The sequence below is a fragment of the Cetorhinus maximus genome, chromosome 7 (genome assembly GCF_964194155.1).
Source record: "Cetorhinus maximus chromosome 7, sCetMax3.hap1.1, whole genome shotgun sequence".
NCBI classification, from domain to species: Eukaryota; Metazoa; Chordata; class Chondrichthyes; order Lamniformes; family Cetorhinidae; genus Cetorhinus; species Cetorhinus maximus.
This window is the reverse complement of record NC_135885.1, coordinates 61104211-61122093: the sequence shown is the minus strand read 5'-3', so window position 1 is coordinate 61122093 and position 17883 is coordinate 61104211. Positions and strand designations below refer to the sequence as shown.

Genomic DNA, 17883 nt, shown 5'->3' with positions numbered 1-17883 from the left:
TAAATACCTGAGGCCTCAGTGCTGATTCTTGTGCTGCCTGACTAACAATCTGCCAACCTGAAAATGGCTCGCTCATTCCCATTCTACTGTTTCCTGTCCATTAACCAATCCTTAGAGCATGCTAATGTATCACCCTCCATTCCATGAGCCCTAATTTTGTGTAATAGCCTCTTGTGTGGCACCTTACTGAATGCTATTTGAAAATTCAAATGCACTACATCCACTGGTTTCTCCTTTATCTACCCTGCTTATTTCAACCTCAAAAAAAGTTATGACTTTTAAGTGCCCTGCTCCCATGTCTCAAATAATAAATTTTAGCGTTTTCCCTGTTGCTGATGTCAGACTAACTGCCTATCATTCCTGTTGTCTTTCTCTCTCCTTTCTTGAATAGTGGGGTTTACCCTCCAATCCATGTTGAGTTCTAGAATCTGAGGAATCCTGGAAGATCAAACCACTATCTCTATAGCCACCTCTCAAAACCCGAGAATGTGCACCTTCAGGTCCAGTGGATTTGTCAACTTTTAGCCCCATTAATTTCTCTAGTACCATTTCTTTGCTAATACTGATTTCGTAAATGCCTCAACCCTACAAGACCTTTGATTCCCCACTATTTCCATTTTTTTAATATATCTTTTAGGATGGAGACAGCTACAACGTATTAGTTTAACATCTCTGTCAATTCCTTATTCCCATTATAATTTCTCCTGTCTCTGCCTCTAAAGCAGAGATCTTCACGATTTTTCAAGTGAGGGCCACTTTAGCAAAAAACCTGCAATGTGGGAGCCACATCAGCTACTATAATAGAGGCTATTGCCTGATTTGCTCCAGCTTGCGATAACACAAAGGAAGAAAGGACATTAATCAAAAAGCAGAGTACATTGTTCTTTCTGGGGAAATGCAGGCTTGAAGTGGACTGATTTGGCTGCGCCTCAGTGCTAGGGTGAGGGATTTATCTGCAGAGAGTGCGTCTTTCTCTCAATGAGCTGGTAGCGCACTCCTGTATACCACATCCTAATGCAATGGCGGCTGCCCCTTGAACACTTCCAGTAGCCAACTGTGTCGAAATGCCAGGTGGCGCCTCCCCGGATGGAGGCCACTATCGGGATCGGCTCACCCCTGAAGGAGCGGGCCAGTTTCCTGGATACAAACAATTTTCCCCACACAAACAAACATGCACACACGCATACACTGTCTCCAAGTATAAATACCTTGCACATTTTCAGTAAAACAATCTAAGCCTTCCATTGTTTTATCAAACCACCCAGGCATACTGTCAGACAAACTTCAGAACAGATCTCATGACCCTAAATTTAAAAATACAGTTCCAAAACATAATTTTATAAACTTCATGATTGTAACACCTGGGAGTTGACAGATTGGCTGCCAATATTTGAACAATTAAATTGGGAACACTCAAAGCCAGAATTGGAGGAGTGCAAATGTCTCAGAGGGTTGTAGGTGTGGGGCTGGAGGAAATTAGCGAGATGGGAAAGAGTGAGACCATGGAGAAAACTGAAAACAAGGATGAGATTTTTAACATTAGTTCCTGGTTAAATAACTTCATCGTAGGTCAGTAAGCACAAGGGTGATGGATGAATGGGAGTGGTGCAAGTTAAAATATGAGTAGCAGAATTTTGGATGGCCTCAAGCCTGTGGAGAGTAGGACCTGGGTGGCCAGCTGGGAGTGCATTGGAATAGCCAAGGCTAAAGGTAAAGAAGGCATGAATGAGAGCTCCAACAGCAGATGAATTGAGGCAATGGTGGAATTGGATGATGTTATGGAGGTGGGAATAGGTGGTTTTGGTGATGGTGTGCTTATTTGGTTGGAAGCTTATCTCCTGGTCAGATAGAAGACCAAATTTGCAATGAGTCCAATTCAGCCTTGGGTAATTGTCAGGAAGAGCAATAGTTAGTGTTGCCAACCCTCCAGGATTGCCCTGGAGTCTCCAGGAATGGAAGATCAATCTCTAGGATAATGCAGTGTGCAACCCTGGAGAAAAATCATCACGATATTAAAAAGATTAGTTTTTTGTCATTTTCTTTGCATATTTGTCTTTACAACATATAAAATTATTGAAAATGGTAAAAAAAAGGCTGTTTGGCTAACAGTCAAGCAGCATCCAATTGGGTAATTAATTCTGTGTTGACAGCAAATTTGACATGGTTGCATTTGGTATTGATAAGCTTGTCTTGAAATAATAGCACTGTAAATGTTTGCCCTTAGCACTTCAAATACAGAGTTATTGGCAAATATGGGAAATTTGGATCCCTAATATTAAAAGACAAGAAATCATGAGCAGACATCCAAATTCCCAATATGTACTTCGGTGCACTGAAAATGCTAGATACAAATTTACTTCACTGTTGTCATTAGAATATTTAAATATGTATTAGATAAACTAAAATACAATTTTTTCTACGTTTAACAGCTATCCAATGGGGAGAAGATGGTCGTCCTTTCAGTTACCTTTTTTACACAGGAAAGCAGTCCTACTATTCACTTATGCATGTAAGTGTACAAACAATTCGGGTGCAATGGCAATAACTTATTACATCTTTAAATGACTGTGTTTGCATCTTTTAAATTAATATTTACTTCTCAAAATTAAATAAAATTTGAGAGCAAGTGTATGTGCAAACAACCAACCATTTCTGATATTGTAACATACTGGTTTTATTTCCATTGTCAAAGTAAATCCAGACATGGCTACTCATGCTCTCCTGCCATAAACTACAGCTCATCCAAAATTCTGCTTGCCTGTATCCTCTCCTGCACCAAGTCCCATTCATTATGATTTGAAATTTATGCCAGTCAAATAAAACATTACAGTGAAGTCTGACACAAGTATAGCGTGGTCCACCAAACATGTACATTTGTGTGCTCTTTTTATAATTTACATAGTGTGGTGTCTTACTAAACTTCTTTCAAGCTTTATGAATCAAATTGCTACTGTTTTTTCCCACATTTTGGCTTGCTTAACTCCTCTACATGTATCTACTTTCTTCTTTGGTGGTGTTAGCATAAATGAATATGAAAAGTCTTGGAATAAGGTAATCATTAACTGTCTGGATTTTTTTTACTTGACTGCAGTTTTCATTAGTTTCATAGCTTAAATCTTATTTCAAAAATTCAAAAAGGGATATAACTATATATAAAATATATATAGAAATATCATATTTCATATGGTTTTGAACATTAAAAGTTTGAAATATTGCCTATTTAAGAAAAGTGAATTCTATTGAAGGAAGTGTTATTGTGTACTGCAGGATTGAGTGGTTTGATGGGTTCAGTCTTTGAACGTTGAAAATAAATTGTGGTTTTTTTTTAGCTGCTACTCCCAATATTGGCACAAAAACAGTTTCTGAAATTATTTATGTCCAAATTTCTATTGAGGGACTTCCTGAGTTAGACAGTTATCCAATTAACTAAGCTGTCAAAAGGTAACCAATCAACAAGCCGACATATCTGGCGTACCATCTTTCTGAGTCACTGGGCTCAGTTGAATTGCACAAGTTGAATGTAAACTAACTGTGCCTTTTCAAACCTTGTGAAAAAAGTATTGGTCTAAAAGGTGTGTTATTTGTGTAAGTTCAGACTTTCTGCTGATGCAAACTTAGATTTTGGTTAAATAAATGAGGTAAAATGGAACTTGATGGAAATTTTAGCTGTGTTTTCTGGGGTAGGGGGTAGGAAAATGGGTTTTGCAAACTGCTTGTGATTGCACTAATGCAGTATTTTTGCTATTGCATATGTTTGTCCTGAGTACATTTCCTGCTGATGTGCTGGGGTAAGACATTATTTGACCCAAGTTGGCATCTGTTTTTCTTACCACTGCTTTCCGTGTACAGGTAGACAAGGAATTAGTGTTTGGGCTGATGTGTTTTTTGTTGCAGCTTTTACTTTGTAAAAGGTTGCATTTTCTTTCAAAGAGCAATGACTGATAAAGAATAAGTCTGGATTGTCCTGTTACATTCCCTCTCCCACAGCCCCCTCCATCTCTCTGCCTCTTTCTCCCTCTCCCAGTAAAATTTTAATGTTCTTTTACACGCATTTTGTACTATTTGAGTTGTAGTTTACATACGAAAGAGGAAATAGAGACAAACAATTATGATGTGTATATTTTGTACATGAATGCAGGTACAGTCACTCATGATATTTATAAAGCAAAACATGTTAAAGTAACCTGTAAATGTATTATAAACCATGAAGAATTGATGAAGTAAACACAGATTTATATGATGCCTTATTGCTGTTTTGATTTTTTATACATATGAATTCCAACCCAGAATCCTAATACATCCTGGTTCAATTTTTTAAACTACGTACTTTACCTTTGCAAGTCTGCAAATAGATTACAACTAGGAAATATACACCTTGTAGTTTGTTTTTAAAAGGATACTGGTAATATTATGGGTCTTGTGTCACAAATTCAATATACCTTCTGCTCCTCGGCCAAAAAAATCAATAATACTTTGTCCTACATCACATGACATTACTTCTATCTTCAAACAGAAATGCAATGAAAATCAATACCGATTTTTAAAGATATGAAAGTATTATAAGTGATTTTAAAGACATTAAGCAAAGTCTGTTTGCTTTTGGAATTTCTGGCATTATAAACTGAGAGCAAACTCTTTAGTTCAATCATCACTTTAGAATTCACTGAGAATTATCTGTTAAATGTAATACACTAGTATGAATTACTTAACTCTTCAATAAGATGGCACAATATAGTGACAATTAATATACTTTCACAAATTGTGATCAGAGAACTGCCAACCTCGGAACAGGAGGAGGTTATTTAGCAAATCATTCTGTCATTCAGTGAGATCATGAATGACCTGTGACCTAACTTCATAAATCCACCCTTACTGTCATGAAATGTGGGCACCGCTGGCTAGGCCAGCGTCTATTGCCCATCCCTAATTGCCCTTAAGAAGGTGGTGGTGAGCTGCTGCCTTGAACTGCTGCAGTGTCCTCGGCCCAACCATCACCAGCCGCTTCATCAATGACCTTCCTTCCATCTAGGTCAGAAGTGGGGATGTTCGCTGATGATTACACAATGTTCAGCTCCATTCACAACTCCTCAGGTACTGAAGCAATCCATATCCAAATGCAGCAAGACCTGGACAATACCCAGGCTTGAGCTGACAAGTGGCAAGTAACATTCGCGCCACACAAGTGCCAGGCAATGACCATCTCCAACAAGAGAGAATCTAACCATTGCCTCTTGACATTCCATGGTATTACCATCGCTGAATCCCCCATTATCAACATTCTGGTGGTTACCTTTGACCAGAAACTGAATTGGACTAGCCATATAAATACTGTGGCTACAAGAGCAGGTCAGAGGCTAGGTATCCGCTGGCATGTAACTCACCACCTGACTCCCCACTTGCCTGGATGAGTGCCACTCCAACAACACTCAAGAAGCTTGACACCATCCAAGACAAAACTTGATTGGCACCCCTTCCACAAACATTCACTCCCTCTACCACCGACGCACAGTGGCAGCAGTGTGTACCATTTATAAGGAACTCACCAAGGCTCCTTAGGCAGCACCTTCCAAACCCATGACTGCTACCATCTAGAAGAACAAGGGCAACAGGTGCATGACAATACCACCACCTGGAAGTTCCCCTCCAAGCCACTTACCATCCTGATTTGGAACTATATCACCATTCCTTCATGGTCGCTGGGTCAAAATCCTGGAACTCCCTTCAAAACAGCACTGTAGGTGTACCTTCACCTCAGGGACTGCAGCCTTTTAAGAAAGTAGCTCACCACCACCACCTCAAGGGCAATTAGGGACAGGAAATAAATGCTGGCCTAGCTAACGATGCCCACATCCTGTAAATGAATTTTGAAAAAGCCCATATGGTGTAGGCACACCCTCAGTGCTGTTAGGAAGGGAATTCCAGAATTTTGACCCATATCCCTTAATACTAAAGTTGACAAAAATGTATCAATCTTAAATTTAAAATTAACAATTGACCTAGCATCAATTGCTGTTTGTGGAAGAGAGATTCAAACTTCCATCACACTTTGCATTTATAAGTGTTTCCGAACCACTCCTAGAAGATCTGGTTGTCTAATTTATAGACAATGCCCCCTGCCCTATACTCCGCAAACAGCAGAAACAGATTCTCTCCATCTCCCCTATCTGCTCTGCTGAATATCTTGTAAACTTCAATCAAATCATTCTTAACCTTACAAATTCCAGGGAATGCAACCCTAGTTTATGTAATCTCTCCAAATAATTTAACCCTTGGGAGTCCAGGTATCATTTGGGTAAATCTGTGTTGCACTCTCTCCATGGCCAGTGTATTCTTCCTAAGGTGTGTTCAGAATTGTTCACAGAACTTCAAGTGTTGTCTAACCAGAACTTTGTATAGCTGAAGCATGACTTCTGTCCCCTTATATTCTAGTCCTCTAAAAATGAAGGCCAGCATTCCAGTTAGCCTTTTTGATTATTTTCTGTACATGTTAATGAAATATATACATGGCCCCCTGCCAAGCCTCTTTGGACCTTCACTATTTCTAGCTTTTCACCATTTAGAAAGCACTCTGTTTTCTTCTGTTTGGGTCCAAAGTGAACACCTCACATTTGTCTGCATTAATGTCCATTTGCCACAGTTTTGTCCATTCAGTTAACCTATTGATAGCTCTTTGTAATTTTAAGCTTCCATCTACACTGCTTACAAAGCTGCCTACCTTTGTGTCTTCAACAAACTCGGAATGTGACTTTCTATTCCATCATCTAAGTTCAGCGAATGCGATGAATAATTGAGGCCCCAACACAGATCCTTGCAGTACACTGCCAGTCACATCCGACCAATTAGAGCTCCTGTCTATTATTCCTACTCAACCAATTACCTAACCAGACCAATAATTTGCCTTTATGAAATCCAAATTTAGTTAGCATTCTTTTAGTGGAACTTTTTCCAACACCTTCTAGAAGTCAATATGTTTGTTATGCTGTGTGGCAGATGATGTGTGGCAGGTGGACCAAATCCACAAAGGAAACTTGGTCGCGCTATCATAACATTTTGCAATTTGTATTTATTATGAGATACGTGCGCTGAATTCAGAAGTAATAAGTCCATCAAGATCTTTAGAGATTTTAAAAATTAGATTAAAATATTTATTAAAATATAAAAGATTTCAAGCACATACGTAAGACTACAATTACTTACTATTATAATAATTCCTAAAATTCCTAATTAACCTTACCCCCAGTTACACCCCCTTTAGGGCAACAGTCCAAAATAGATTTTAGATTTAAAACAGAACCAGCAAATTAACACAATACCCACTTGGAGCAGAATTCCAAATGGCTTTTCCCCAACTTCAGTTTCGTTATTGAGCAGGCTTATGGTTTATTAAAGCTATTTCACACACTCCTCTTAGATCTTACATGGTCTCCTTTATATATGTTTCTCTCTTTTTAATATGTAAATTCTATTGTTCCATATGTCTTTGAAACTGTATCTTCCTCATAATATAAAAACTTTCATGTTGGCAATATATCGCCATTAACCTTTGGGCAAAATAAACACATTCCTTAGCCTTGCTTATCTGGCTAGCTGTAAACAGACTAAGATCCCTTTGAAATCCAAATCTCTTCATTGATCTAAAAATGCAAATTCTCTTCACACCTTACATGCTAAACCAGCATCCATGTTTACTCATTAGCATGTCAAGCACCTAGCTTCTTTTGGTTTCAAACTTGCAGTCTACATGACTCCAAATGTAATTAAATCTCACACACACACCCAGTTATACCCATCCCCCCATAAACCTGCTTCACAATAAACCAGGAAAATATTATAAAAATTATTATACTTTCATCATACTAAGTAACATCCATAGACTGTCCCCTGTTCACTATAGTCAGCTGTACAAAAAGATTAGTCAGGATTGTCAGGTGGCCCTACCCATTACAAATCCTTGCTGACTCACTGATCAGCTGAATATTTTTAAGGTGTTCAGTCACCCTATCCTTAATTATAGACCCTAGTAATTTCCCAGCAAGAGGTGTTAGGCTAACTGGCCTATAATCCTCTGGTATTCTCCTGATCTTTCTTAACTAGCAGAGTGACATGTGAAATTTTGCAATGTAAAGGAATGATTCCTGAATCAACAGGACTTTGAATGATTATAATTAAGGCACCTGCAATATTCTCACTGACTTCCTTTACCTAAAGTGTCAACCATATTATATAGTTGGAAAAGATGTACTTTGACTAGCATGTGTAGCATGTGTGCTCTCTTTTTCTAACTATTTTCTCTGTCTCTCTCTTCTGCATTGCTTTCCTCTTCCACTCACTTGCTCTCTCTTCTCTGCCTTACTTACTTTCTCCCTTTTCTTTTTCTGTTGCTCCCTTACACACACTTCCTCTTGCATATTTTCTTTCACTCAGTTTCTAATATTTGTAAACCACAAATGAGTAAATAAATATCCAGCTCTGAATAAGAGCTGTACGGACTCGAAACGTTAACTCTGTTTCTCTCTCCACAGATGTTGACAGACCTACTGAGTTTTTCCAGTGTTTTGTTCTTTTTTCCAATTTCCAGCATCTGCAGTATTTTGCTTTTTATCTGTCTATCCAAGGTTGTGTTGAGGGTTTAACACTGATCCAGAGTAACGATGATGTTCATAAAACACTTGAACAATGCTTCTTATGTTCCATTTTGAGATCTTTTTCCAAATGTTGCTTACAAGTTTTGGAATCAGAATGTGGAAATCCTTTCTGTAAATCATTCCGCTATTACCTGATGTCAGTTTTGATGTTATACATTTTGAAATATCACATCCATAATTTATCAATGTCTCAGTCCTAGTAGAAGTCAACAATTAGTGTTAGAGAATATATTACTGTGTAGCCCTTGCATTTGTTTCAGTGTATATTTGTACTTACTCTCAGGTTTGTACTTACCAATAAACAATTTAGAACCATTACACAGCTTTAATCCCACTGGTTGCAATTGGCTTACATGTTTTATTAATTCATATATTAGATTTGTATAATGCTCCCAGATTGCAATGCAAATAATTTTTAATGTATTTGAATCAAAAAATAAACTTAAGTTTTACGGGAACAATGTGGCGCTGTAAAGAATGTATGAAAAATGTGATTTGGCCTACAAAGTAGCCATTTTCCAATGGTTCATGAAAGATAGCTAGAACTATTTTTTTTCAAAATTTCCTATAAACTGCATTCTCCAATATGAAGCTGTTGGTAAATTTGTGCCTAAAATTCAATTCTAATCCATTATTGTGAAAAGCTTAAAAATACTTGCTGAAATGTTAACATGTTAAGTCAGCTAGGTGACTTGGTATGCTGCATGTTTTAACAATCTCAAAGCCACAGGAGATACCTGCTTCCTTTGAGACTAATATCCTGTCTCATAAGTATTTTATTATATCGTGTTAATGCAGGCATCCTAATGGGATACAAAAATAATCATGTAATTTAGAAAAATATAAAGGAGCTCTAAAGTATGGCAAGTAGTTGGCATTCTAAAAAATTTTGCTTGGCATAGGTTTATTTAGAAAATGAAGCTATGCCATCTAGATGCTGTAGTTCAGATCGTTGTATTGATTTAGCTTTATTGTACAGACTTGCCAAATCTTTTCTCATTTCCAGATGTTAACCAATTGGCTAAGGGCTGCATGATTTTCAGTATAATGCTCACTATTAGGATTTTTAAACTGCTTTTGACCAGTGAGTATTGCACAGGAAAATGGTATAGAATAAATAAAAACAGAATTACCTGGAATAAAAACAGAAAAACAGAATAAATAACCCTGGTATGTTTGTTTTTGCAAAACAATCTTGCACAAAAATTAAGTGGCAAAAATACTATAAAAACTGTACAGCTATTTTCTTTACAAATGTTTAATGAATATCATTACATAGACAACATAAAAGCAGTCCATACTTAAGTAAAATCCAGCACAAGACTTGATCAGTGTGATGTATTTACATTTCTGACAACATGGGCTACTCATCTGCTAAATCTGGGCTGTTTTATGCGGAGTTTCACAGACTAAATTGATTTTTGTTTGTTACCTTAGCCATCAATGATTATGATCCATCCTCCGATTTAATTTCAAAATGTTTTTCTGAGGGTTAAGAGCTATGATTTCGGTCCTTCTTGAGCACATTAATGAGATTAGTTTAAGTTCGTTGATGGTTATGATCTGCAGTGTTACATTGGATGATGACTGTCAAATCCCATTTAACACATTAATATTCGAAATCTTACAGAATACTGTCTGTAGAATGTATTAAAACACAGGTTTTGAACCTTTAGGCACAGTAGGAATTCACTTTGGGTCTTCTCTTGTTTCTGAGGAGAGCTACAAGACAAAATCTCGGCTTGTCAGGCGCATTAATTTCTTGAAACCCTTTCACTCTTCATTGACCTTGGGCAAATGAGCTTATTGCCCTAGCTGAAATGAAATGAATGATAAATGCAGAAAGTGCCTTTGCTGAGTAATGGGACTGCAGCAAAGGCTTCTCCACAGAGTTTTATTCCTCTATAGCCTGAGGCAGCTCAAGGCCCCCTGCTGTTCATTTAAATAGGTATGTCAAATCTGCCTTGAAATGCTGCCTGTTTGATCTGTGGTAATATTTGTGACGGTTCCATATGGACTTGAACCCCTGCAGTGGCAAGAAATAATGTACAACGCTTCAGAGTGCAGACACAAATTTTCAAGAGGATGCAACACCACATTTTAGTTGTCGGTGAAGGTGATGTAGCTGAAATGTGGCACTGTCAGCTTTTCACATGGTTGGGCAGAACACAGTGCAAATCTCAAATTATGCTTAACCTTCCATTCAGTCATCATTTAAACTTTCAAACTGTATGCTAGATTAGCTATTTTATCTGCATTCCATGTATTTTGGATTATGTTTTAAAATAGTTTTTATATTGAAGTATTCAGCAAAATGGGCTGTCCAAAACTAAAATTAGTTGGAGAGGAGTGAATTTTAACAGGATAGTTGTGGACTTCAATTCCTCTGCATTCCCCCCACTTCTCCATAACTATTCAGTCAGTTGGGAGTGGAACAGCAAAATCATTGCTAATTAATCAATAATTATTTCACTGTAAAATGTATTTAAACATATAACATAAGATTACATAAGGCTATGTTATTTTTGGTTTTTAAAAAAAGCTGACTCAGGAAGATTATAATTTTGCATTGTGAAAGAAATGGTAACTTGAGTACTTTTATGCCATATCTTGTTTCCAATGCTTGATTTTGATTTATTACTTGGGAAGGAGACCAATGAATGACACTGCTGTGAATGAATCTCTTCAACTTCTGGTAACACTGTTTTCTTTAAAGAGACTTAAAAACGGGATATTTTGTATTTAATTTACAAGTAATCTTTGCTTATTCTTAACTCTTCTCTTTGCCAAAAATCATCAGCCTAGCAAGTATTTTCACTGATATTTTATGCTATTAATTAGTTGTGAAGCACTTATTAACATATTACATCATTAGTATGTTTCAACATTAACCAGAAACACACAAAATAGGAGCACGAGTAGGTCATTCGGCCCTTCGAGTCTGTTCCATCATTCAACATGATCATAGCTGATCCTCTATCTCAACGCTGTACTCGCGTGCTCTCCCCATACCCCTTAATACCCCTTTCAAATATATTCAGTGACTTGGCCTTCACAGCCTTCTTTGGTAGAGAATTCCATAGGTTCACCACCTCTGAATGAAGAAGTTTCTCCTCATCTCAGTCCTAAATGGCCTACCCTGTAACCTGAGACTCCTGTAAGTACAGGTCTAGTAGACCCAATCTCTCCTCATACGACAATACTGCCATCCCAGGGAGCAGTTTGGTGAACCTTCACTGCACTCCCTCTATGGTAGATATATCCTTTCTTAGGTAAGGAGACCAAAACTGCACACAGTACTCCAGGTGTGGTCCCACCAAGGCCCTGTACAGCTGTAGTAAGACATCCTTGCTCCTGTACTCAAATCCTCTTGCAATGAGGGCCAACATCCCATTTACCGCCTTAACTGCTTGCTGCACCTGCATGCTTGTTTTCAGTGATTGGTGTACAAGGACACCCAGTTCCCTTTGTACATCAACGTTTCCCAAACTATCACCATATAAATAATACTCTTCCGTTCTGTTTTTCCTACCAAAGTGGATAATTTTACACTTATCCACATTATACTGCATCTGCTATGTATTTGCCCACTCACTCAACTTGTCTAAATCATCTTGAAGCCTCTTAACACCCTCCTCACTGCTCACATTACCACCAAGTTTCATGTTGTTAGCAGCAACTTGAAAATATTACATTGGGTTCCCTCATCCAAATCATTGATATATATTGTGTATAGCTGGGGCCCAAGCACTGATCCCTGCAGTACCCCACTAATCACTGCCTGCCACTCCAAAAACACCCGTTTATTCCTACTCTTGGTTTCCTGTCTGCTAGCCAATTCTCAATCCATGCCAATATATTACTCCTAATCCAAAGTGCTTTAATTTTTCACACTAACCTCTTGTGTGGGACTTTTATCAAAATCTTTCTGAAAATCCAATACACCGCATCCACTGGTTCTCCCTTATATATTCTGCTAGTAACGTCATCAAGAAATCCCTGTAGGTTTGTCAACATGATTTCCCTTTCATAAATCCATGTTGACTTTGCCCAACCCTGTTGATGTTTTCTAAGTGTCCTGCTATCACATCCTTTATAATAGACTCTAGCATTTTCCATACTACTGAGGTTAGGCTAGCCGGTTTGTAATTCCCTGTTTTCTCCCACCTTTTTTAAATAGTGGGGTTACATTTGCCATCCTTCAATCTGCTGGGACTGTTCAAGAATCTACAGAATTCTGGAAGATGACAACCAACGCACCCACTTTTCCATGGCCACCTCCTTTAGTACCCTGGGATGTAGATTATCATGCCATGGGGATTTATCAGCTTCCAGTCCTATTAATTTCTCCAGCAATTAGTAATACTAATTTCCTTCAATTCCTCCTCCTCACTAGACCCTTGGTTCCCTAGCATTCCTGGAAAGTTATTTGTTTCTTCCTCCATGAAGACAGAACTGAAGTAGTTGTTTAATTGATCTACCATTTCCTTATATATTCTCTATTATAAATTCTCCCATTTTGGACTGTAAGGGATCTACATTTGTCTTCACTAATCTTTTTCCTTTTACATACTTAAAGACATTTCTGCAGTCTGCTTTTATGTTCCTTGCAAATTTACTCTCATACTCTATTTTTCCCCTCAATCAATCTCTTGGTCCTCCTTTGCTGAATTCCAAACTGTTCCCAATCATCAGGCTTGCTACGTTTTCTCGCAACTTTATATGACTCCTCTTTGGATCTAATACTATCCTTAATTTATTTTGTTAGTCATGGTTGGGCTGCTTTTCCTGTTGTATTTTTGCACCAGAAAAGAATGTATAACTGTTGCAATGCATATGTTCATTCCTTAAATATTAGCCATTGCCCATCCACCTTTTAATGAAGTTCCCCTATCTTAACCAACTCACACCTCATACCTTTGTAGTTTCCTTTTAAGATTTAGGATCCTAGTTTCGGATCGGAAACTATCTGCTTCACTTTCCATCCTAATGAAGAATTCTTTCATGTTATGGTCAATGTCCTCTAAAGGACCCCACACAACAAGATTATTAATAACAAAAACAGAATTACCTGGAAAAACTCAGCAGGTCTGGCAGCATCGGTGGAGAAGAAATCAGTTAACGTTTCGAGTCTTCATGACCCTTCGGCAGAACTGAGTATAGTTAGGAGAAAGGTGAAATATAAACTGGTCTAAGGTGGGGGGGCGGGGGGAGAGAGAAGTTGAGGGTGGGATGATTGTGGAGATAAGCAAGCAGTGATAGGAGCAGATAATCAAAAGATGTCACAGACAAAAGGATCAAAGAGGTGTTGAAGGTGGTGATATTATCTAAGAAAAGTGCTAATTAAGAATGGAAGGCAGGATACTCAAGGTACAGCTCTAGTGGGGGTGGGGTGGAAAGGCTAACAAAGTTTTAGTTTTAGATTTAAAAATAATGGAAATAGGTGGGAAAAGAAGAATCTATATAAATTATTGAAAAAAAAGGGAGGGGGGAGAAACGGGGTGGGGATGGGGGGAGGGGGAGTTTAAGATCTAAAGTTGTTGAATTCAATATTCAGCCCGGAAGGCTGTAAAGTGCCTAGTCGGAAGATGAGGTGCTGTTCCTCCAGTTTGCGTTGGGCTTCACTGGAACAATGCAGCAAGCCAAGGACAGACATGTGGGCAAGAGAACAGGGTAGAGTGTTAAAATGGCAAGCGACAGGGAGGTTTGGGTCTTTCTTGCGGACAGACCGCAGGTGTTCTGCAAAGCGGTCGCCCAGTTTGCGTTTGGTCTCTCCAATGTAGAAGAGACCACATTGGGAGCAGCGAATGCAGTAGACTAAGTTAGGGGAAATGCAAGTGAAATGCTGCTTCACTTGAAAGGAGTGTTTGGGCCCTTGGACGGTGAGGAGAGAGGAAGTGAAGGGGCAGGTGTTGCATCTTCTGCGTGGGCATGGGGAGGTGCCATAGGTGGGGGTTAAGGAGTAGGGGGTGATGGAGGAGTGGACCAGGGTGTCCCGGAGGGAACGATCCCTACGGAATGCCGCCGGGGGGGTGAAGGGAAGATGTGTTTGGTGGTGGCATCATGCTGGAGTTGGCGGAAATGGCGGAGGATGATCCTTTGAATGCGGAGGCTGGTGGGGTGATAAGTGAGGACAAGGGGGACCCTATCATGTTTCTGGGAAGGAGGAGAAGGCGTGAGGGCGGATGCGCGGGATATGGGCCGGACACGGTTGAGGGCCCTGTCAACGACTGTGGGTGGAAAACCTCGGTTAAGGAAGAAGGAGGACATGTCAGAGGAGCTGTTTTTGAAGGTAGCGTCATCAGAACAGATGCGACGGAGGCGAAGGAACTGAGAGAATGGGATGGAGTCCTTACAGGAAGCGGGGTGTGAGGAGCTGTAGTCGAGGTAGCTGTGGGAGTTGGTAGGCTTGTAATGGATATTGGTGGACAGTCTATCATCAGAAATTGAGACAGAGAGGTCAAGGAAGGGAAGAGAAGTGTCAGAGATGGACCGTGTGAAAATGATGGAGGGGTGGAGATTGGAAGCAAAATTAATAAATTTTTCCAGGTCCCGACGAGAGCATGAAGAAGCACCGAAGTAATCATCGATGTACCGGAGAAAGAGTTGTGGAAGGGGGCCGGAGTAGGACTGGAACAAGGAATGTTCCACATACCCCATAAAGAGACAGGCATAGCTGGGGCCCATGCGGGTACCCATAGCCACACCTTTTATTTGGAGGAAGTGAGAGGAGTTAAAGGAGAAATTGTTCAGTGTGAGAACAAGTTCAGCCAGACGGAGGAGAGTAGTGGTGGATGGGGATTGTTCGGGCCTCTGTTCAAGGAAGAAGCTCAGGGCCCTCAGACCATCCTGGTGGGGGATGGAGGTGTAGAGGGATTGGACATCCATGGTGAAGAGGAAGCGGTTGGGGCCAGGGAACTGGAAATTGTTGATGTGACGTTAGGTGTCAGAGGAATCACGGATGTAGGTGGGAAGGGACTAGACAAGGGGAGAGAGAAGGGAGTCAAGATAACGAGAAATGAGTTCCGTGGGGCAGGAACAGGCTGACACGATCGGTCTGCCAGGACAGTTCTGTTTGTGGATTTTGGGTAGGAGGTAGAAGCGGGCTGTCCGAGGTTGGGCGACTATCAAGTTGGAAGCTGTGGGAGGAAGATCTCCAGAGGAGATGAGGTCAGTGACAGTCCTGGAAACAATGGCTTGATGTTCTGTGGTGGGGTCATGGTCCAGGGAGAGGTAGGAGGAAGATAACTGCTTCTCATTGCACAATACCAAATCTAGGATCGCCTGTTTCCTAGTCGGTTCCTCAACGTACTGGTCTAAAAAAACCATCTTGTACACATCCCAGGAATTCATTCGCCGCAGTATCATTGCTAATTTGATTTGTCCAGTCTATATGTAGGTTAAAGTAGCCCATGATTACGTTAGCACCCTTGTTACATGCATCTCTAATTTCCTGTTTAATACCATCCCCTACCTTTTCACTACTGTTTGGAGGCCTGTGGAGAACTCCCACTAATGTTTTCCACCCCTTGTTATTTCTTAGCTTCACCGAGACTACTGATTCTACATCCAGATTTTCTGAGCTAATATCCTTTCTCACTATCGCACTGCTTTCATCCTTAACTAACAACGCCACCCCACCTCCTTTCCCTTTTTGTCTGTCTGTCCTAAATATTGCTACTTTTGGATATTTAGTTCCCAGCCTTGGTCACCCTGCAGCCATGTCTCTGTAACCGCAATCATATTGTACCCATTTACACTGTTAATTAGTCTACCTTTTTGCGAATGCTCCGTGCATTCAGATACAGTGCCTTTAGACTTGTCTTTCTTAACATTTTTACACCATTTTTTTTGTTCTATGGCCCTATTTGCTACTGCCCTTGTTTTCCCCCACCTTCCACTTTTGCTTTCTGCTTTTCTGTCTTTCATTCCTATCTTTCTTTCCCTCTTGTGTCTCCCCTCTCAGGTCCCCATCCCCCTGCCACTCTAGTTTTAAACCCCCCCCCACAGTACTAGCAAATACCCCTGCGAGGATATTGGCCCCAGCCCTGCTGGGGCGAAACCCGTCCAGCTTGTACAGGTCCCATCTTCCCCAGAATCGGTCCCAATACCTCAGGGATCTGAATCCCTCCCTCCTACACCATCTCTCCAGCCACGCATTCATCTGGTCTATTCTCCCATTCCTGACCTCGTTAGCATGTGGAACTGGGAGTAATCCTGAGATTACTACCTTTTGAAGTCCTGCTTTTTAATTTATTTCCTAGCTCCCTATACTCTGCTTTCAGGACCTCAGCCCTCTTTTTACCTATGTCGTTGGTATCGATATGGACTACGACCTCTGGTTGTTCACCCTTCCCCTTCAGAATGTCCTGCGGCTGCTCAATGATGCCCTTGACCCAGGCACCAGGGAGGCAACATACTATTCTGGTGTCACGTCTATGGTCACAGAACTGTCTATCTGTTCCCCATACGGTAGAATCCTCTATCATTATTGCTCTCCCAACTTTTGTCCCCTTCTGTGCAGCTGATCCACTCATGGTGCTACGGACTTGGCTCTTGCTGCATTTCCCTGAGAAACCATCTTCCCCAGCAGTACCCAAAATGGAAAATCTGTTGGAGAGAGAGATGGACTCAGGGGACTCCTAATGCTTTTATTCTGACTACCAGTTATCCATTCCCTTTCTGCACTCTTTACCTGCAGTGTGACCACCTCACTGTACGTGCTATCCAGATCTCATCTTTGCGGATGCTCCACAGTGACTCCAGCTGCAGCTCCAGCTCCGAAATGCGGATTTTGAGTAGCTGCAGCTGGGGACACTTCCTGCACACATGGTTGCCCTGAATACTGGAAATGTCCCTGACTACCCACATCGCACAGGAGGAGCATTTCACTTGGCTGAGCTGCCCTGCCATGACTTACTCTTAAATTGCTCCCGTTACTTTCGCTTCCTCTAGTTTAGAGGCTGTTAAGGACAGAAGAAATACTTACCAGGCCCTACTTACCAAGGCCGCCACTCTTCTTGCTGAGGAAAGGTAGAAAATGAAAGGATCCCTCCTTCCCTCTTCTGCGAACTCCCTCTCTCACCTAACCCCAACTGAAGCACTCTAATGCAACCCAAAGCAGCACTGCAGATGGCCTGCTTTTATGCTGTCTGAATCTAGCTTCTGAAAACCTGTTTAAGCCAGTTAACTAATTAACTAGCTGCAGCTACAAGCAGAGCCTGTATAACCCTCTGTT

General features: G+C 40.4%; 1 protein-coding gene across 2 annotated transcripts in view; it reads left to right on the top strand.

Moving 5' to 3' along the window:
• Window positions 1-17883, top strand: part of mrps9 (mitochondrial ribosomal protein S9) — a 106079-nt gene that overhangs the window by 47287 nt on the left and 40909 nt on the right. For both annotated transcript variants that reach the window (XM_078545596.1, XM_078545595.1), the window contains exon 5: window positions 2430-2509. In XM_078545596.1, coding sequence (XP_078401722.1) covers window positions 2430-2509 — 80 coding nt within the window. The remainder of the gene's footprint in view (window positions 1-2429; window positions 2510-17883) is intronic.